At 38.9% G+C, this 22268-nt stretch overlaps 1 protein-coding gene across 2 annotated transcripts; it reads left to right on the forward strand.

Moving 5' to 3' along the window:
• Nucleotides 1-1034: 1034 nt before the first annotated feature.
• Nucleotides 1035-22144, forward strand: IL18RAP (interleukin 18 receptor accessory protein). 2 transcript variants are annotated; one of them, XM_066984461.1, is made up of 11 exons: nt 1035-1684; nt 6553-6684; nt 7862-8129; nt 8251-8425; nt 9760-9934; nt 12049-12117; nt 12388-12508; nt 15153-15307; nt 16171-16308; nt 20653-20823; nt 21462-22144. In XM_066984461.1, exons 2-11 carry the CDS (start codon nt 6561-6563, stop codon nt 21833-21835), a joined length of 1770 nt encoding a protein of 589 aa, XP_066840562.1. In that variant the 5' UTR covers nt 1035-1684; nt 6553-6560; the 3' UTR covers nt 21836-22144. The 2 variants fall into 2 exon arrangements, with proteins under 2 accessions (XP_066840562.1, XP_066840557.1); XM_066984456.1 differs by lacking the exon at nt 1035-1684 and adding an exon at nt 2377-3570.
• The last annotated feature ends 124 nt before the right edge of the window (nt 22145-22268 follow it).

Genomic DNA, 22268 nt, shown 5'->3' on the forward strand with positions numbered 1-22268 from the left:
GAGTACTCTAAAACTGTGCTTATATATTAAAGTCATCCTTTTCAATCATGCTTTCTTGGTGAAAGTAAAAATAATAATAATAAAAATAAAAATAAATAAATCTTAGAAAATACTTAGAAATGAGCTTGCATGGAAGAGGCAACTTTTAACTCATTAAATCTTATGTTTATCTAATACACTTTTTGAAACATTGCCTTTCTAGTGTTATGCTTGTGACGTAGTTATAAAGTGTTCAGTGTTTTGAAACAGAAAATGTGATTGCATTTTTGGGAAATACTTTTCTGGTTTAGTAGCTATAATTAAATATGGTGCCTGAGTGAAACGGTATTTACTAAGCTTTCTGCAACAGCCACAAGTTACATAAGATACAAAATTGAAAAAAGGCCCCACTAGAATCTGTTCCAGTTTTGATCAACTCATGACAGCTTCCTGCGGTTCAATAATGCAAATTCCTGAGCTTCAGTGACAGCAGCTGCAGATAGACCACAATAGTCTCATTTTTGAGTTTCGCTAAATATATAATCATCTCATTACAGGGTTTTGTCTCTTAGATTGCATTGTTTGATCTTCCATCTGGCCTCTGTTACTGGGATATAGCATGTACATCAGTGAGATACACAACAGTCCAGTGTAATATATTTATTATTACCTATCAAACACAAAAGTAATAAAGTTCAGTACTTTGATGGCTTAAAATATTTATGGAAGACAATCAAATTAACAGTTTATTGTTCTAATTTTTTTGACAACTTCCATAGTTAAATCAGTTTCAGTCATTTGCTGGAGACATTATTTCAATATGTGGTTACAAAACTGTTGACTATATATTGCAAGAAAATTGTAGCTGGTCGAGTTTTTTTGACTATGGTGAAGGAATACTGTTCCGTAAGAGGATCCAAAACTGCTTGTAAATCTGTATGAATCTGACTTTTAGTTAAACAACAACAAAAAACTACTGTGCAAATTTAAAAGTGACAGTGAGTTTAGAAAAGGAAAACTCATAATACGGTGGTGGTCATCTGTCTTGGGTTTATGTTTCTTGGCTTCCAGTAAGTGGACTAGACTACCAAGAAATTCAAGAAGGGATTGCTATTGAATTTGAAGTACTAGGCAATCTTTCCAAATGAACAGTGATAAAGATTGTAAGAATGAAAAGGTTTTGAAGGTCTGAGTCACAAGCATTTTTTTTGCTCTTTTCTCTGTTTGCAAGAGGTATTATTACTGGTATTATTACACCCTAATGCCCAAGACAGACTGTACTGTAGTGCAGAAGATTTGTGCTAAGTAACAAGACCTTCCCTTATTTCCCAGGGGAATAATAGGTGAATTACCTTACTGCTCCATAAGCCACACTTGACAACATGCCATTCCACTGACTGTATAAACTAGTACAAACCGGACAGAAGTTCATGTTTAGATATTGTTCAACACCTCCTGTGATAGCAGAACCAACACCACCGACTCAGTGTAGAAAATAATTGGAGTGGAAATTTTCTTACCTACTCAGTGTTAACCATAGCTGGGGATGGGAGGACGTATGTGTGAATGTGTTAAGCCAGAATAGTACCAGAAAACTAAAGAGACTTAATTCCTCCCACTAGTACAAGACTACATACTGAGATGGTACATTTCCCCTCCTGCTTCTTGGCTGACAAAATGCTTGAGCAAAAGTGAGATGGACAAGGTAGGAGATGGACCCCCACCTTGACTTTCCACAGGGCTGGGAAGACATTCCTGAGAATGGGGCCTGCAATTTCCTGTAGCTGTAGCATAAAGTATGCTGAATGAGTGAGCAAGTGAGTGAGTGAGGGGAGAGGAAGCAGAGAGGAAGTTCTGGATTGGTCTTTTACCTTCTCTTTTGTAAACGTGCAAGGGGAAAATAGGAGCCTGGGAAGTACATTGAGTGAGACTGCTTTTTTAGCATATATATTAGTTTTACAAAAGAGGACGGGTGAATTGGGGCAGAGACTCAGTCAAATATTTGATTCTACTTGACAACATTTTCGTGTGGTGTGGTTCGGGCAGCATGACTTTCAAAATTGTATGTGACTCGTGCTTCTGTTGTATCCTGCTCTAGTAATTGGACTGACCTATTAATTGTTTTAGAATTTATTTAATAAACATATTAATTAGAGAGTACTACAATGAGCACTTGAAAATAATGAAGCGTATTTATCTTTGTAAGGTGTGTCTTTGGGAAAAATCCATCTTCTCTTTCCAACAGTCTGAAGCCTTGACTTTGTTTATGTTGCACTCCATAATTCCTTGAAGGGAAAAGATAAGTAAACTTATTATTATTATTATTATTATTTTTCCATAGTCAGAAAAGACACCTTCAAAAGGCTTAACTCTTTATACTGAAACTTACAAAGATACATTGGAGTGTTCTGTAACTTGTAAACCAAAGATATACTTTGTATTGGGACAAAATACTGAAGGTATTTGAGGAGACAGTCAGCAAGCGTAATCGCCAGTGGGCTCCATTTGGGAAGGAGCAAAGGGATAAACACATGGTTGAATCTGAGAATACACATCCTATATCTCCAAATGCTCAGAACCCAACATAGCCAAATATTAATACTGGACATTGCCTAAAGGAATATGTACATGAACATAGGCAATGCTGAGTTCACTTGCTATACAGCAAAAAGCCTTTCCTAGCTTCTTCCTATGGACCCTGAATGAAATGGAGTAATTGTCTCAGTCCGCAGTAAAGAGTGATCTCGCCAGGGAAGGAGAAACAAGTCCTACTGGGCTTGAAATGTCTGGTGCAATCTGAGGGACCAGTGTATCCACATGACCTCTATTGAAATGGGGAGAACTGTAATGAATTAACAAGAAAGTGCTGTCAGACGTCTTTTTGTATTTAGAGTCACTGTGCAACCTGTCATTTAAGGGTTTCATGTCCATACAGGAAGCCTGGAAGAGGGGCTGGACTCTCTGGGAGTGTATATGCTGAAAGGCTCTGCCTGACTTGCCAGTCCAATGGGGAAGTCACAGGCAGCTGTGACTATTCATTTTTTTCTCCTACCAAAGCCCCACTAAGGTAGCCAACAAGGCTAAACTGTGAGGGCACAGAAAGAAAGTAATAGCCCTCATATAACGCCTGCTTGCAGTGCATGTGGAAAGAGACTACAGGCAGGGAGAACTTGCCGGTTATAGTGAATATTGATCTGTGTTGTACATTGTGCATTGGGTAGCTTGCAGATTATTGACATTACACACTTTTATGAACCATCCAGTAGCAGCATTTGGGGGGAAAAAAAAAAAAAAGGTCTTTTACCCTTTCTGCTCTTAAATGAAGCAAACTAAAAAGTCCAATGCATTTTTGACAAAAAGCAAGTAAAAGATTTTAAAACTCAGAATGCTTAGATCTCTTACTAGAGGCATTTTTTTTTCCCCTGATCTTTTTACAAGAAAATTACCCGGAAACTTTGAACCTAGTGCACCTAAACTGAAAAAGGAAGGGATGATGACACTGAGGTAGAGGAAATTCTTGTAAAGGAAACAACTCAACAGTGTTCAGCTAAAGCTAACCACAATTTGTATCGTGTAGTGTAGGATGTGCAGGTAAGATTTTCAGATAATTTCTTTTTTTAATTAGCTTTTAGCTTCAAATTTAAGTCCTCCCCCTACCTGCTTGACAAATGAGTTGTTTTTATTGTCTTTGAATATGCATTTTAAAGTAAATTGGTTTTAATTACTTTGGCAAAGCAGTGGTTCCTTAGTAAGTAGTTTCATCAGAGTATTTTTTGTTTCATAGGCATGGTGAACCTATTTTTCTTCTCCTGTGTGACTATTTGTAATCTTGCTCTTATAATTAGATTATCTTTGCCTTTTTTTTTGGATGTAAATCCAAAACAACTCATAGAAATTGGTAGCTCTGAGTCCGAAGTAACTTTCATCAGAATATTAGACGTAAGATAATTGTTTGATGATTTTTAATAAATTTCAGAGATACTGTGAAATTTTGTGCTGCCCTCAGGATTTTGATTTCTTACATTTTATGTAAATGCACATCAAATGCTGTCAAATGGAGATTTATCATTTCCTTGTGAGAGTCCTGAAGGAGTTTAAACATAGGAAAAATAAGACAGTTCTTGTTCTTCGCTCTTACATTGTTTTACCATGTTAAGACCACATTAGACTCATTTGCACATAAGTTACTTTTCAGTGAAATGACATACTAAATTGCTGGACTAAGGATATGATAATAGGGGCGCACACATGGCAGAAGGCAGAGAGACTCTTTTTAATAAGTTGCCCAGGGAAAGGCTGCTTTCTTTTTCTGGCAGATACTGACCCAGATAAAAGCAAGTCACTGAATATTTTGAGTCACTGAATCACATTGAGTCCACCTGCAGTGCAAATTCACATGGATGGTCATTTACTATTTCATGTAACCCTTTCCTTTGGTAATTGTTGTTTGCTTCAGCTGTGAATTTCCTTCTTCTCGTCAAACACTTTTGCAAGACCACACTTCTTAATTTCACGTCTTGTAATGATTTTGCAAGCACTATAAAAATGTGAAGGCTCTGCAGCTCTCTAACAAAAGTGTTGTAAATTAGCCCAAAATTTTTGCAGTGGTGTGTCTTCCCATGGCTAGCAAAATACAACAGAGAATTATACAGATTGTTAACCGAAGCTATTAAATTAATTAGCAATCCCTCCCTTTCCCACTTCTTCCTCCTTCATGATGACCCTTTGAACTTGAAGAGCAGGTTGTTAGCAGTAAACTGGAGACATTATATGTCAGTGGCATTATTAAATATTTTGTGAATGGCCACTTAATATAATTTTGCTACTTATAGGCTGCTAGTCCCTGAACACAGACAAACGGTCACAGTCAACAGTCAACAGTCAACAGAGTCAACAGTCCCACAGCTTATCTTGTATCAGGTCAGGCACTCCTCAAATACTTTCTGGTGGCTCAGAAAGTTGAACTGAGTCACCAAAGAGAACCCGAACTGTCACTGGACAGGGGCTGGACCATTTGTTTGGGGTCAAGGGAGATGGAAGTGGGAGGACAGAACAGCAGATGAGACCTTCCCTGTTTGGTAACAGTGACACACTGCATCAGCTCACCTGCTCTAGGGAATCAGGTTTGAATCGCACACAAAGCCTTTGGGTTCTGATTGCTACTGGCACCAGTATGCCTTTGCCATGTGGGCTGGGGGGTGACATAACTGAAAGCATTATCTTTTGTTTTATGCAGTGTGAATATGTCCAGATGCAGCACTAATGGGTACCTTGAGAGACATCTTTGTGATTGTCTTAAATCCAGATTCAAAAGAGCCAGGATCCATTAATCCTTTTGCAGTGGATAAGACAGTCTTTCTAAAGTTTAGAAGGTTTTTCACCCAGTGAAATTCTCTCTCTTTATTCAGACTTACATATTGGCTTGAAGTTTCAGGATGATTATAAAATGTGTATGGGGTGATGACAGTTGGCAGCAGCCAATGTGTAAGAAAATACCAGTATGGGGCAAGACAAGCAAATTAACCTACCCTATATGACCTCTGAGTGTAAAAATAGATCATTCCATTCACTTGTAGGGAATAGAGACATGCTGAACAGAACAGTGACTAAAGTGCTCCTCTCTACAAAGAACAGCTGCCTGAGAAAACGTAGAGTGGGAGTTTTCCTCTCCTAGGTTGCCCGCTCAGTGTGCATTGGATAATCTCTTGCTGCCTGCCTGAGCCATGTCTGATTTGCATGAGGTGCCAACAGAGTAGGGACTGGCCCTTGCCTGACCTTTTTCTTTTTGCCCTTGGGCTGACTCAGTGCCTCTCTGGCAGCTGTGCAAATGCAGAGTCACTCTATAGACCAATAAACAAAGAAAAAGTACTTGAGGTCTCATTTGCACAATGTGAACATCAGCAAAGGGCATAGCCTTTACTCACTGAGATCCTGAGTCAGGCAGTCCAGACATGTCAGTCACAGACACTGGATATGTCCTTACTAAATACCTAATTTAAGGTTATTGAAGATGAATGCTGGACAGACTACCCCATGCCATTTGCCATTTGCAGCTATAAGCATGCCTTCTGATTTGGTTTAATCCCAGAGGAAACCACTTTACACACTCTGGGGCTGTTGGTCTTAAGTTGCAACAGAAATCCATGGGTCTTGGTGCCACTTACACCTTTCTAATTGATAGTTATCACTAACTAAAGGCTGATCTCATTATCTGGTATGTTATCACCCACTTTAGGGGACAGGTTCCTCTTGTAACAGCAACAGCTGCTGAAAAAACTGCATTTCCACTCCAGGCGGGCAATTCTGCATTACTGTCGGTACAACCCAGAAATACAGCTGTAAGCAACTGTAGGCATGGTGTATTTAAAGAGGTTGTTGTGTATTCTTGAATACCATCTATCCTAAACTTGCATGTAATAGCTTGAGCAGGAAGAGTGCTGCAAACCCCATTTTTAAAACACACAATATTTTGGAAATATTGTCTGCTAATGTTTGTAGAGCTACATGAGATACATATTTACCTATCTTATTGGTTTATTATTTGCAACAAATATCTGTTTTCCTCTTTTACAGAAAACAAGATGATTCTTAAAGAAAATGTCTCAGAATATCAACCAAAATTGATAAAGAAAATAATGCTCACTTTTTGTTGGATTCTAGCATTGTTTGTCACTGGAGCAGAAGTTAGAGAGATTAATTTGCCAGGTAAGAGTCTGCTTTGGTGGGGTGTTTGTTTTTGGTGTTCGTGGTGCTTGCTGACAACTTAGAAAAGTGGGTGTACATTTTGCCATGCCTTCATGAGTTTTTCCTGCACCTGTTAATGCTGTTTCAGGCAAATATCTGCTTTTTAGCCTTTCTGAAGCCTTTTTAAGTGTTGGTAATACAGTTCAGTTGACCCTACATAGAGTGCAAAATTCAGTTCCCCAATGAAAATGAAAGGGCAAATATAAAGGAGAATTTCTTAACCGAATGGAGCAAATGAATTGCTTTCATGACTCCTTGAAGTCTCCAGCAGCTGTACCAAGCAAGTGGGAGGTGATAGAGAAATGAAGAGTGAGACTGATATTTCAAAGTCTCCCACCCACACAATCTGTCTGGAAGAGCTCGATCAAATTCGGTTTGCAGAGAGAAACCAAAACTGCAAAGAAATTCTCAGACGGGAGGGCGAGGAATTGAAGAATTCACGTGCTCCCTTCTGCTGAAGTGAAATCGTGCCGTTCTCCTGCTTTCAAGGGTTACCACATCCTGACTAGCAGGAGGAGTTATGCAGCAAGGCTGGTGAGCCTTTAGAGAATTGAGAATTGGGGGTTAGGATGTGTGACCACAGCTTTCAGAATCCAAAATATCATTTAGCTTTAGAGACGGTAACTGTAATGTACAAGGAGAAAAATTTGAAAGCAATGATAGGATAATGAAATGTTTGTCAGTCTCATCCTCATTAGGAAGTGAAGCAGCCAGGCTCCAATTTTTCAGATTTACGTCAGTCTCTCCTACATTAATATGAGGGAAACCAGGAGAGCTTTGGCTTTCCTACAGAGTTGAGGTTTAACAGGTTAGCACCCATGTGAAAATCTTTGGTTTGCTAAAAATCTTAAACTATTTTCATATTAGATGTCTGAAAAAGGCATAATAAATATTTGACAGCCTTTGATTAAGTGTTTGAAATCTTTGACCAATTCTGTGTTTAAGAAAATCAAAGTTGGTCATTAGCTGAGCATAAGGTCACATAAAAAATATTTAGCATGAAGAAAAGCAAAACTGTGTTTTTTCAGTATTTCAGTATTCCTCCCTCTCTCGCTCTCTTTTTTTTTTTTTTTTTTTTAACATGAGTGCTGTGTGTTCTTTTCAGGTGGTACTTATATTTTATTTTCCTGCTTTTCAGGGTGTTTCCGTGCAAAGCCTCAATTATGGTATCGCACTATTAGTGATAAGGAGTTTGTTTTACAATGCGCTTTACCAGGTGAAGATGCCACCAACATTTATAAAAATTCACCTGTAAAACAACATGAGGTGAAATGGTTCTGGCATCAGAAAGACAAAGAGCATCTGGAAGCTATCAGGGAAAGCACTAACCTTGCTCTGCAAGGGGATGCACTTTGGTTTAAACCAGTAAGGGACAGCGCTTCTGGAATCTACATCTGTATGATACGGTATGTAATGGGGCAAAAGGCTCATCTTTCTGTGTAAGAATTAATATATTTTGTTTGGTTGGGGTTTTCTTGTTTGTTTGTTTTATGTATTAGAAGATTAATTTTTTTATACATCACTCAGGGAAAAAATTCCATGTCTCAAAATTGTTCTGGAAGTTCAAACAAAAAAGGAGGCAAAATGTTTGGGTTACGACACAAATACGCTGTATCTTCTTGCTGGCAATGGGAATTCCATAGCTTGTCCTGGGACAAAATGCTACAGCCATATAAGAAAGCCAGATGTAAAATGGTACAAGGTAAGAGTCACTCTCTTAAGCATTTGAAAAAGCTCAGTGGAGGTACAGGGTTAGGCCTGGTTGATACTCATGTGCTGTAGGCTCTTGAACGTCTTCTGTGACAGACAACGCAGACTGAGGTGTTCAGCCCAAAAGAAAAATCTTGAATTAATGTCTATCAAGTCTGTAAGGAAGAGTTTTGATGGAATTGGTGACACCTGCAACATTATTCCATGAAACAGAAGTCTAGAAATGCTTTCTTTTCAACTAATTGAAGCAATTGAGAATCAAAATAAGTTATTTACAAAATTGACATGATTGAAATTTAAACTTTGAAAGTTTTGTTTTGACATCATAAATTATGAAAATGTCAAATATATGAAAGAAAAAGTGGCTTTGTTACAAACAAAAGAATTTCAAGATTAATGTTTCAGATTGTTCTTTCCAGGACTGTTGTTTTTAATGAAATAGTAGTCTACTGGAAAATCATCGACTTAATCTTTTTCAACTAACTTAAAATACTTGCAAGCTAAAATTTATTCCTACTTTGTTTATAAGAACTGTAATATATTATCTAAACTTGTACTATATATGCAAATGAATATGACTGAAAATTCAGTTGTGTATTTTACTATCTTGATTCATTTACAGTATTTATTCTATTAAGTAGAATGATCACCTAGTCAAAGTTACTCTTCACTTATATTTAAGTTTTAAATGAGGTATGTCTTTACCTCATTTTACATTAGTGGATTTTGTTTCAGGAATTTGATTTAAGGAAAAATCTTAATAGACCTAGAGATTTTGCCTAAACTAAACTGTGAAAAATAGGGATGCTTTTCAAAAAAAAAAAGAAAAAGCATTCTTTCTTTTGAACATAGTGACAGTATTATCAACCTCAAACAATACCAAACCATAATCTTCTTATCATAAAAGAATGTGAAGCTAGTTTCAAAATCATTTATTTACAAAATAAAAATAGTCTGTCAATAAATAAAATATTGATCATTTTCTTGTCTCTTTGGTAACATGAATTTCATTTATATTAGGTTCATGATTTCATATTTCTCTAATGTGCTACAACTGTTAAAGATTTTTCTTTTTTTTTTTTTAAAATTTTTTTTTCTTTTATAAGCAATGATATCCACATACTATAAGCCATATGTTTTTTTAATGTAACTTGCAAAAGTACTCAGACTCCTAATAAATTTTTTTTGAGGTTTCAATGGAAACATTTTGGCTTAGCCATGCTGTCATGGCAATCCCATCCAAGTGCCTTAAAATAAAATTTATTTAACAGCAGCAACAACAACAAAAGGACATATAATTCCCTGATATTCTTTTCTTCTCGTTAGGATGGTCATCGAGTAAAACACAGGGAAAACAGAAAAAGCCTAAAGCTAAAGCATAATGAAATCTATTTGAATCCAACCTATGACGAAGATGCTGGCATATATGTATGTGATTACACTCTATTTGACAATACTACAAAATGGACAATGAGAACAGCAGTTACAGTAGAAGTCATTGGTGAGTAATATAATAACTAAGAATAAAATGCCTCAAATAAAATGTTTCCTCTATTTTCTACTACCCAACTTATGTCTTTTGTTCAGGCTCTTGTTCTGAAAAAAACAAGGTTTTAAATCTCTCAGTTTGTGAGTAGAATTCATGAAACCACAACTGGTGCCAATGTTTTCCATGTACTTAGTGTATGTGCAATGTCAGAGAGGTATTTGAACACCGGGAAGGTAGAATGCTAATCCTGTACGGCAAATCTGGCAAAAAGCAGTGTATCTCAATGTGGTGGTTTTACTCGGGTGGGCGGCCGAGCTCCACGACAACCGCTCTCTCACTCCCCCTCCTCAAAGAGGAATGGGGAGAAAATATGATGAAAAGGGCTCAAGAGTTGAGATAAGGACGAGGAGATCGTGCAATCATTATTGTGACAGGCAAAACAGACTCAGCATAGGGAGATAGTAAGATTTATTGCCTATTACTAACAAGCTAGAGAAGCGAGAAACAAAGGAAAGAAACCAAAAGCACCTTCCTCCCCATCCACCCTCTTCCACCTCTTCCCCCCGAGCGGCGCAGGGGAACGGGGGAATGGGGGTTACGGTCAGTCTATAGCGCTGCTTCTCCGCCGCTCCTTCTCAGTCACTCTTCACACTTTGTGTGAAAGTAGGAGTTAGAGAATTCTCTTCTGCAGTTAGGTGACAGAATTGTTCTTGTGACATGAATGAGAACTTCATTTTTTTTCTCTTGACAATGATGAGGAAGGTGATGTTGGTGGGATCACTGTCATCTTCCTTGTGATATTTTAATGTCAGAGGAAACAGGGGACCTGTGAGCAATCGAACAATGAAGCTGTTTGTTGTTGAATGCTGTTTGGGGAAAAGCATCATGCATGCCTGCATGACCTGTTCTTTTAGGCCTTGATTGGATTACAAAACAAAACTGGACAGAGTTTTATGGTCCAGTGATATGGCATGGCCCTGTGTTCTCCTCCAAATCACGGTGACCTTTTCCATAATTTTTACTGTCCTCTGCTGTCCTTCAGGTGCAGTCTGTACATTGCCTGGCAGAGTGCAGTTGAGCAACATCAGCACTGTGCAGGGGGGCACGTTAGTGACTCAGTATCAGGAAAGAGGGCGCCTTTGTTTAGTTTGATAACAGAGATAGCTACATAAGTTGTGCAGTCAAAAAGCCATGCTTTTCTACAGATGTATGTGATTGAGTGCTGCAAGACACGCTTATTAGACACTTTGTCACTCCAGTCAATCACAGGTCCCAGGCATGGACTATATCTGCTTTTATTCTGATCTGGCTGAACATGAACTAATGAACTATGTTTCTCAGTTCTTGTTCCTCAGTTTACAGCAGTCAGAAAAACACTTGAAAACTACCGTGTACATATATACGCCACCTGAACTTTGCATACATTTCTCTGCTGCAGCTTAGTTAAAAAAAAAAAAAAGAAAAATGTGTCTCTGTGGCACAATTTCCTGCAGTATGGAACTTTCCTAGATTATCAGAGGTGTCGATTTTAGCCCCTTCAGGCTGTTTTCCCACAGCCTGGGTAATTGCCTAGCATACTGCACAAACTGTGGGTGTCATTGCCCTTTGACAACCTCTGTTTTGAAAATAAACTCATGGTATGAGAAGAAACTCATGGAAGTAACCTTGCTGTGCATTTACAGTGTGAATGAGGGGTTAGTATGCTGCATGTATGCTTACTAGGTGTGGAATGGGGCTTGGCAGGGGACTGGTGTGGGGGTAAGTTCCCTCAGGGGTCTTGCAAAGGGGCCACAAATATATGAATGCTAAATAACCCTAAGTGCAGGACAGATGCTGAGCTCCCCAGCTCAGGTAAGATGGCAGTGTATCAGAGCAACTGAGATAGCAAGTCTTTAAGTAGCTACATAAATTTTGTAGTCAAATCTTTTGTATCTGTGAACTCTCAGACACTTCATCAACCATAGATCGTCCTCTTAGACTGAGGTGTCTAAAGTAGATCTAGTATTTGAAATAGAAAAATCCATAAAATATTTTCTGTGGTCATTGGCATTGACAATAATTTTATTAAGAAGAATACTAATAATTAATATTAAGATGAATATTAATAATATTCCTGTTAATTGCAGCAAGAAACACTATCCATCCACCAAATATTTTGTATCCCAGTGGAGTGGTTTTCCTTGAAGCAGAGCTAGGTAAGTTTTGATTTCTTCTCTGAAAGTGAAAGAAAATGTTTAAATGAGGTATTTAGAGATGATGATAGATCTTGATAAAACAAAAGAGCTCTCTTTGAGCTCTTTCCTTTATCTCTTTGAGCGTGAGAATTTTCTGTACTTTTTTGTCTTCATACATATCTTTGTGAATATTAAAGGCAGGACTATATATTATTACAGATGCCAGGCTATTTGAGGGAAGAATATTCCAGTGACCTCCATACATGGTTTTCCTGTGTTAATTTCTTCCAGGAAAGCCCCTTAAACTGGAATGCCCAGTACAGTTTGGGTTTGAAAGAGGTTCTATAAGGCATGTAACATGGCAAAGAAACAACAAAGAAAATATAAATGAGAAACTGAACCAGAAAACAAGGTAAGTAGAAAAACAACAACAGCAACAACAGAACACAGTAGTGTGATTACACTATCAGCAACTGTAAAAATTTTACCACAGCAGCTTTAATACACAGTTTTATTGAAGGAAACTCATAAGGCTCTGTCCTTCAATACGTAATTGTGTCTATCCATGAGCACATTTACATCCAGAAATACATCTTCAAAGTCCAATATGTTCAAAAGTCAAGAACTCAAATTTTCTGCATAATCTTAAGTCTTCTTAAAATTTTATCTCATGGGCATTTTCAGCATCTGTGCTCTTTCTGTTGAGCAGAATTGTTCAACAATTCACACTCTCTCTCTTTGAAAGCTGTCTCCAAGTGAGGAATAAATCAGATCCAATGACATAGTGCTTTAGACCAGTTCTCTGTGATATGGAAAAGATTTTTTGTGCTTCAGAAGTTGGGTTGTGTTTATTGAGCTATGTGCATTTATCAAGTCAGCCCAAAGGTGTGCAGAACTGAATTTCTAGACTCTGCAAGGAGTCTTCCCTGACAAGGCTAGACCCCACAGGGAATTGACACATGGGGGAAAGGTTTCCTGTGAAATTAGAGTAGAGTAGAGTAGAGTGGAGTGGAGTGGAGTGGAGTGGAATGGAATGGAATGGAATGGAATGGAATGGAATGGAATAGAATAGAATAGAATAGAATAGAATAGAATAGAATAGAATAGAATAGAATAGAATAGAATAGAATAGAATAGAATAGAATAGAATAGAATAGAATAGAATAGAATAGAATAGAATAGAATAGAATAGAATAGAATAGAATAGAATAGAATAGAATAGTTCAGTTGGAAGTGACCTGCAAAGATCATCAAGTCCAACTGCCTGACTACACCAGGGCTAACCAAAAGTTAGAGCATATTAAAAAGAGCATTCTTTGTCCAATTGCCTCTTGAACACTGACAGGCATGGGGCATCAACCACCTCTCCAGGAAGCCTTTTCCAGGGTTTGACCACCCTCACAGGAAAGAAATCTTTCCCAATGCCCAGCCTGACCCACCCCTGGCACGGCTCTGTGCCATTCCTGTGTGTCCTGTCACTGGTGCCCAGGGAGCAGAGACTGGCACCTCCCTCTGCGCTTCCCCTCCTCAGGACGCTGCAGAGAGCGCTGAGGCCGCCTCTCGGCCTCCTTTCTCCAGGCTGGACTGCCCAGGTGTCCTCAGCCTCCTCACATCACATGCCTTCCAGCCCTTCTACCCGCTCTGCTGCCCTCCACTTCCAAGTACCTTAGTGTCCTTTTTATATTGTGGAGCCCAGAACTGCACACAATGCTCAAGGTGAGGCTGCACCAACACTAAATCCAGTAGGAGAACCACCTCTTCTGACCAGCTGGCTGTGCTGTGTTTAATGCACCCCAAAATGGGGTTTGTCCTCTTGGGTGCCAGGGCACGCTGCTAGCTCATGTTGAGCTTGCTGTCAGTTGGGACAACCCAACCTCCCTTTCTTTCCTGTGCTTCTTTGTCTCGTTCACTTATGCGGTGTCCAACCTGGGGAAGGAACGTAGTAGAGGCAATAAGGCAAGCATGTCTTTTACTACACAGCCCTGAGTCATCTTTCCGTGCACTGGGGGAAGCAAAAGCCCTGCTGTCACTGCTAAAATCATGTTCTTAATAGGAGTCACATGGGAAAAACATAGTAAATGGTAGTATCACACACATGCACACAGAGCCATTCATGAGATAGTTGCAGTCTCAGAATTCAGGAGACAACTTCTGGATTTTCCGAACCTTTGAATGCCTCACATTGCAATATATCTCACCAAGTTTTTAGTTTTGTGCATACAATTTCTGTTTATTTTTTTTTCCAAACCACAAATAAATAAAACAATCCCAACAGATCTTCAGCACAGGTTGAATCCTCAGGTTCATATCTGTACTCATTCCTGTGCCTCTTGGGTCTAGTAGGGCCACGGTAGATTGCCATTTTGGCATACTGGCCAGCAGTGGCATGACATGTGGCACCTTCCAGATGACCCAGAGACACCTGTACTGTGGCTTCCAAAGAGAAACACTGAGATTCAGAAACCCTAAATATTCTCAAGAGGTTGCAAACACAGATCTGTTCCCTGCCACCCTCAAAGGGATTCCTTTGTTCCCTTTTCATTTTCTATACCTCAGTCCCTTATTTTTGTCTTATTCAGTTTGCCTGTCCTGTCCTTGGGCTTTTTATACCTGTGCAAAAGATTGCGCTTCTCTCTCTCTCTCTTTTATTTATTTATTTATTTTTATTTATTTTCCCAGCTAGTTGTCTTTTTTTTTTTTTTTGAGCTTCATTTCCCTGCATTTCCCCTGGGGGAATATTTAAAATGTTAGAGAAATTCGAATAATCTTCTAGAAGTCAAAAACATCTACATATTTAACGTTAAACAAGTGCTTAAATATTTTGCTGAGTTGATGAAGTAAGAATAAACCTTTCAGTCTGCAGACCTTTGATTTTAGTGTGATCTTATGATGAAAAAACAAATGGAAGTTCTAAATCAGAATATTGCATCTCTGTTAAAACTTAAAGCTGAATGTGAAGAAGTTGCTAAGCTCCTCTTTCAATGTCTTTAAGGCATTTGGGGATTTTGTGAATAAATAGCAAAGGTGTCATGCAAATATATGTTTTTTCTCTTTAGTGTTTATCCAAAAGGTTTAAAGGGACACATACTTCTTCATGTTGCTAAACTGGAGGAAGTTTCTGAGATGGACTTCAGAAGCAACTTCACGTGCTTTGCTCAAAATTCTGTGGGGAATGCTACTGCTGTGATCCAGCTGAAAAGAAAACGGAGAGGTAAAACCACATGGAGGACTATTTGCCCTTATAGATATATTTTGATTTACTCACTGCTACAGATTTCTTCTCTATTGACATGGTCAATGGCTTTTTAGACAGCTACAGTAGTTTCTTGAAGCTGGATAGAAAAAGATCGATTTGTCAGAAACACACATTATTCTGATGATTGCTCAAAAGGATGGGGATATATGGGGACTCCCTGCAGCCAGGTGGAAGCTGAAGAGTAAGTGGGAGGGGGAGGAGGAGAGCAGCATCTCTGAGTAGTAATAAGCAATCTACTAAACTGAGGCAGAGTGGCTGCTGAAAGCAATGGTATTCTTTGATTTTCATAGGACGTTTCTGTTTGTTCCCTCAGTCTTTAGCATGTGTGTTTCTGAGAAGTTACCATAACTGATATGAATGTGTCAGCCTTTCAAGCAAAGGCCAAAACCAGAATGACTATGGAAATTAAACTGCTCTCTGATTTGAACCATAGTTCACAGTGGAGATTCATTACTGGGGTGGCACAGGAAGTCTCCAGCGGGGCATTGTGTGCAGCTATTTGCTTCTTTTCCATCTCAAGAAATGACTACTTTCGTCTCTGTTGAGTGTACCACAGACTATTTTCTCTGTACCTTTCATCACAGATGGGCATTTCACACCATCAAGGAGGTGCAATTTAAGCATGGTCCCCGGTGGTAGACTGAAGCACTATGCTGAGATTTGCAGCTCAGTGAATTCCTGACTTTGCTAAGGGTTGACAGAGGGGCAAGAGTGATGATTGTGAGCAGGGTTATCCCCATTTATGAACTGATGTTTTCATCTAAGTGTCAACATTATTTTAAAAGAATGAATTATGATAGACCATTTTCTTTCTACAGTGTTTCTCTTATACATACTATGCAGTGCCATTTCTATTCTCTTTGCATTCCTTTTGTGCACTGCTTTTATTTACCAGCACTGGATTGAAATAGTGCTGATGTACCGAAGCTATCTGGTCCACAACGAAACTACAGGAGGTAAGAAACATGGTGTAATATTACTTTTCTCTGGTTTTACTATTGTCTTTTGCTATGTGGGTTAATCCAGTGTGAATTAATCAATTCAATTCTCTTAATAACCCTGTTCTCTTTGAGCTGATACAAGTGTTGTTAAAGCTAGAAAGATGCTCAGCGGATTCAGATTTAAAAAACAAAAAATAAAAAAGCCAAGCAATATGAAGGAAATATCTAAATAGCAACTGAAATACCGCAGTTAGATTTTTACAAGATCCCTAATTTATCCATAGATGATCAGAGTAAGAAGTTGCATTTTACCAATTCCTCTTCAGGGAATAACAGAGCGTAACCAGACTTCTAATGTGCAACTGAACCTGTGGACAAGAATCAAATGTCCTCGCAGAACTAAGTGAAGGACTCCAAGGTCTAATGTATTTTTCAGTTTAAGCCAAATAATTTATCAGAAGAGAAAACAGAGAAGAAAAATACTGTGACTCAGTACTGGGTCCAGTCCCGTTTAATATCTTAATTTATGATCTGGATGATGGAGTAGAGTGCATCCTCAGTAAATTTGCAGATAACACATAACTGAGGGGAGTGGCAGGTTCATCAGAGGGCCATGCTGGCATCCAGAGGGACTTTGGCAGGCTCGAGTCCTGCACCAGGGGAGGAACAGCCTCAGGCACCAGTGAAGGCTGGGGGCCACCCAGCTGGAAAGCAGCTCTGCAGAAAAGAACCTGGAGGTCCTGGTGGACACACACTTGAACATGCTGGGGCAGGGCTTGGGCCTGGTGGCCTCCAGAGGGCCCTGACAGCCTCAGCACCTCTGTGGTGCTGTGATTCTGTGAAATAAGATGATGGCAGGACACTGAGAAGTGCACTTTGGGGCAGTATTTCCTTTCCAAAAGTTATGTTGACCATCCTAATATTTACATCAGTGATAAACTTTTTCACATTTCAAATCTCTGTAGCAGCGTTGCCATATCATCTCATCTAAAATGGGGTTCCAACACAGTAGGCAGTATAAAAATATATCTGAAATCACAGTGCCTACTTCAAAAAATTTAACGTTTGGTTTTCTTGCATGGGTTTAAATAAATCTGATAGTATGTGCCCAAGGAAATTTTTCTAAAAATCCTTGGGTCTTGATGCAACTTGAGATATGTAATGTGTCTGAGTCTGCTTTTACATTTCCATATGTGTATGTCAATTAGGTGTGAGGTTGAAATAGCTATATCTATTTATCTATAAATACATATGCAATGAAACAATTGGAAAGTATTTTTGTAAGCCCTATGACATCTAGCAAAAACTATTTGGGAAATCACTCAAAATTTCCCCTCTGTTTGGTAGAAAATTGATTTAAAAGCCTCTGGAAAGTCCCCTTAGACTTTGCAACATATATCAGTAGGACAGAGACAGACCTGATGAGATTTGTGCATTGAGATTTAAGACACCTTTGGGTCTCTTGTACCCTGTGTCCTGCTCCCTGACTCTCATATACCACATGGTGCACAGTGCCATTTGCAGCACGGGGGCATGAAATGTGTAGACTAGCTGTGCCTATCCAGATAGTTTTATGCTTGAAGATGACTCACCACAAAAGGTGTTCCCAGCTGCAAGAATATGCACTTCTCACTTCACGTGAGTACATATCAAGCCACTTGAGATCTGAAATGGCTTGCTCAAAGAGCAAGCAGAACTTATGACTTTATTTTGCTGTTTTTTTCCTTTCCATTGTTCCTTCTCTCCTATCCCTCTTAGCACAGAACCAGAGAATTGCAGAATCACACAGGTTGGAAGGGACCCTGGAAGTCATCTCATCCAAGACTCTGCTCAAAGCAGAGCAAGCCTAGGCTGGGTTGCTCAGGACCTTGTTCAGACGAGTTTTGTGTACCTCCAAGGACAGGGAATCCACAAAATGGACAACATGCTCCAATATTTGACCACTCTCACAGTGAAAACTTTTTTCACTACCATCTATTGAGAATTTCCCTTGTTGTAGCTTGTGGATGTTGCCTTTTCTCTTACCACCATGTACCTCAGAGATGTCTATCACCATCTCCTCTGTACCCTCGCACTAGGTGACTGAAGAGAGTAGTGAGGTCATACTTTATGTCATGCCTCTCTAACCATTGGGCCTTCTCCTTAGCTAATCAAGATATACTTCTTTAAAATCTTGCCTTCTCCCACAAGGACAAAGAAAGCTGTGGTGTTAACATGGGTAGACAAAGGATGCAGTTGCTTTGCTTAACTGAGGTGTTTTTCATTTTCAGCTTTTTGGGCATCTTAAATGTTTGTCTCAAAAGTTTCTCAAGGTGTAATGGTTCTTCTGTACAATTCTGGAAAAAAAAAATCAGTGGTGTTTACTATGGATGTGTTTTTAATTTGCTGTTGTAATAGTGATGTTAAAAAGGAAAAAAAAAAAAAAGTGATGCATCTAATCAATGGTCATTGTCTACTAAGACTGCAGTGACCTCTGTGGGTGAAATAAGGAATACCTGGCTTGTAGTGCAAAGGATTTTATGTCATTTAAAAAAACATTTTCAAAGCAGCTTCAAATCAGGATGTAGCTGGACATTTTGGCTACTCCAGCCTAATGACCCACTGTTCTGCCACCAACCCCCACCCCAGTCCATGTATGCCTGCTGTTGGTGATTTGTTCTTGTGGGCCTGCGTTGGCTCAGCTTGGCAGTAAAACAGCCCAGCACAAGATAATTAGCTAGCGAGCTACTTTTGTGGTAATAGCTTCCTCTGATACCGCAAGGGTTTCAACACTCATACAAGGAAGTGGCAGAAGTGCATGGCAAGGAGCAAGGGGGAGGAGTGGAGATATAACATTTATTGTCTAATCTTATCCTCGGCCTCCAAAACGGATTTGTACACCTACGCTTTCTTTTGATGACATGCTTTCTGCTACCTGCTGGTTATGAATGTAACCTGCTGGTTATGAATTGTTTGACTCCAACTCATGCATGTCATTAGTTTTCCATTTGTATTGAGACCCTTTTCCATTTGTGTTTGAGCCCCTTTTCTTCCCTGGGAGAGGGTCTCTTCTGATCCTGTGGGAACCTGATGGGGATAGCTCAGATTTGTGATCCTAATCTAACATCTAGGGACAGAAATCAGGATGTCAGCACTGAGGCATGGGGTGATATTCAGTTCCATTTCTTAGGTGTATGTGCTAGAGTTAGGTGTCTCAGTTCCCATTCAGTGTAGATGTAGTTAGTGCAGTGAAATCTAGAGAGCTTTTCAGCTCACCCTGCAGAAAGACCCTCGAGTAGGACCCTCTGCTAAACAGCTGAATTGCTGTCTGGCTTCTGTTGTCTGTATTGACACATGATATGACTCAGGTGTTTAAACACAGGTGTCCAATGTCGTTTGGATTGCCTGAGGTTATCCTGCTGTTATCCTGACCCAAAAAATATTTGGGTCTCCAATAGTTCCTGTGTAAAATTTGGCAGTCTCAAAAGGGCATCTTAGGGCATCTCAAATGGCATTAGGAACATACATATGGGGAACTATAATGAGACCAGTGTGCCTTTTGCTTTCATAAGCAATTTCTTACATTTTCTTTCCTGTTCCCTAAAGTGTAGTTTAAATTTTGTTTAGCAAATAGATAAGGTTTCTTTTATCTTGTGGTTAGGAATGGGTGTAATTCGGGACACTGGTACCAGGGTATTTCGGAGCTGAGAGAAGTTCTTTATATATTTGTAATCTCTACCCTGAAAAACAAATTATTTTAATGAAACTGTAATGAAGTTCAGGAACTGGTCAGTATTCAACGTCTGACATTTGGATCAGATTTAAGCACTGCTACTTGTACCCGTCCCTCTGACTAGAAACATAAGTGTATGAAAACTGTGTATCTTTCACAAACAGTTGATATTCAAGAATATCAACTCCTTCCCCCTTTTTAAAACAAAATTCACCATATTTAAAGTAGGTTGTACATTGATGACTGTCTTTGGAATTAGCATTTGGGTGAATGAGAGAAAAGACTGGGAATCATTCCCTACAACAACGAATTTGCCTGGAAGTGGACAGATCTTCCACTGGTGAGAGCTGGCACTTACTATTGAAAATACAAGAATGTGCCTGATTTAAACTTCTTTCCAATAGTCATCTGTAGTATCCTCATTCACTTTGGTACTGTATGTCTGCAGAGAAGAGATTGGGGAGGAAGGGTTGGCTCTGTGTGACTGAATTTCTGTACTTCATGAACAGCTGATAATTTTCAGATTGTGTTGGGTCTGCTTAAATAGAAGGTAAATGTATAAAATATAAATCAAAACTTTGTATTAAGAAACTGAATGCTTTAGACACTTATTAATGTATATATTGTTACTTGTTTATTTATTTTAGATGGCAAAGAATTTGATGCATTTGTGTCCTATGCAAAATCAGACTCTCCTGAAAGTGACTCTGCTTTTATTAGTGAGGAAAAATTTGCCCTGGAGCTTCTTCCAGATGTGCTTGAAAACAAATATGGGTACAAGTTATGTATTCTTGAGAGAGATATTCTTCCAGGAGGAGGTAAGTTTCCAGTGGATGATAGAAAATCTTCTGCTTCTTATAAAATTGTTTTTCACTTTCCAAAAAAACCTTATATGTTAGTTCAACAAATGATATATTTTGGCTCTGGAGTTTCTGATTAAATCATATCACATTTGATTTTTGTATCTGGTCCCTGCACCTGAGAAATATGTATATTTGAGTGTGGTTGCTGGGGTGATACTAAGACGAGACAAAGCTTCTTCTCCAATAATTTCTTTGCAGGCAGACTCCATTCCATGAAAATAAGGCCCTGAATTTTTCAGTAGTTACTTTCTGACCAACCTTAGACAGTGCTCCACCAGCAGTAATTAGAAAGCCCTCAGTACCTGTCCCTGGGAGAGATGAAGACAAATCTAAGCATCCTTTGAGACCTTGCTTGAATGTGTTGTGGTCTCAGCTATGCCTTTCACTTTTTGAGCATGAACTTGTGTTCTCCACACTGAGTAAAAATGGCAGTGGTACCCTTTGATGGCAAACACAGTTATAAGTGTTATGTGATTGCTCAACATCCCTACTTCTGTTTTTCTGTATTTATGGTGATTAGCTGTTGTTAAAGAAACTGATTTTCATAAGAAGTCCAATATACAATGCAGTAACTATTGTAATTTCTTCTCCAGCATACACAGATGAAGTTGTTACAGCCATTAGACAAAGCAGAAGAATAATTATTGTTTTGAGCCCAGCGTATGTCAGCGGACCAAGCATCTTTGAACTGCAGGCAGCAGTGAACTGTGCGTTGGAAGACAAAAAGATCAAACTGGTTTTAATAAAGTTCCGGGCTTTCCAAGAGCCAGAGACTTTGCCTCCAGTAGTTAAGAAGGCCCTTAGGATTTTACCAGCCATTACCTGGAAGCCCTCTGCATCTGCTGTTCCAAACAAGAAGTTCTGGAAATATATGTGTTACCACATGCCTGTGAATGCTACTAAGGTGCTGGGAGAATGCAGCCTAAAGGGCTTTTTTCAAAGGTTATTCAGCCTGGTACATCGATAACAGAAATTTCACAGAGGGATGACTGCAGTCTCAGGAGTGATGACATGATTGTTAAAGACCTTTTTACACATCAGCTGACTATTGTGGACCGTCACTTCAACCAGTAATAGCTCACTCCAAAACAGTGAGAAGGACTACAGAGTGAATGTGCTACAGCACACAGTAAAACTACATGGCACTGCACACAACCATAAATGTGAACTATTTTTAGTAATTTATTATTATTATTATATTTATTATATTATTTTACTATGATGCTGAGACATGAGAATGTTTTGCTGTTTGCACTGTATTTCTGCTGAAACATTTTAATATATATATTTTTTTTTCTAGAAAAAAAAAAGATTAAAAAAGGGAACTCCAGAGAAATCTTGCAGTTTGCTTTGCTTGTGCAGTCCTGTGGAACAAATCCAAACTCTATAAAGGAGTTACC

The sequence above is a fragment of the Anser cygnoides genome, chromosome 1 (genome assembly GCF_040182565.1).
Source record: "Anser cygnoides isolate HZ-2024a breed goose chromosome 1, Taihu_goose_T2T_genome, whole genome shotgun sequence".
Lineage (NCBI taxonomy): Eukaryota > Metazoa > Chordata > Aves > Anseriformes > Anatidae > Anser > Anser cygnoides.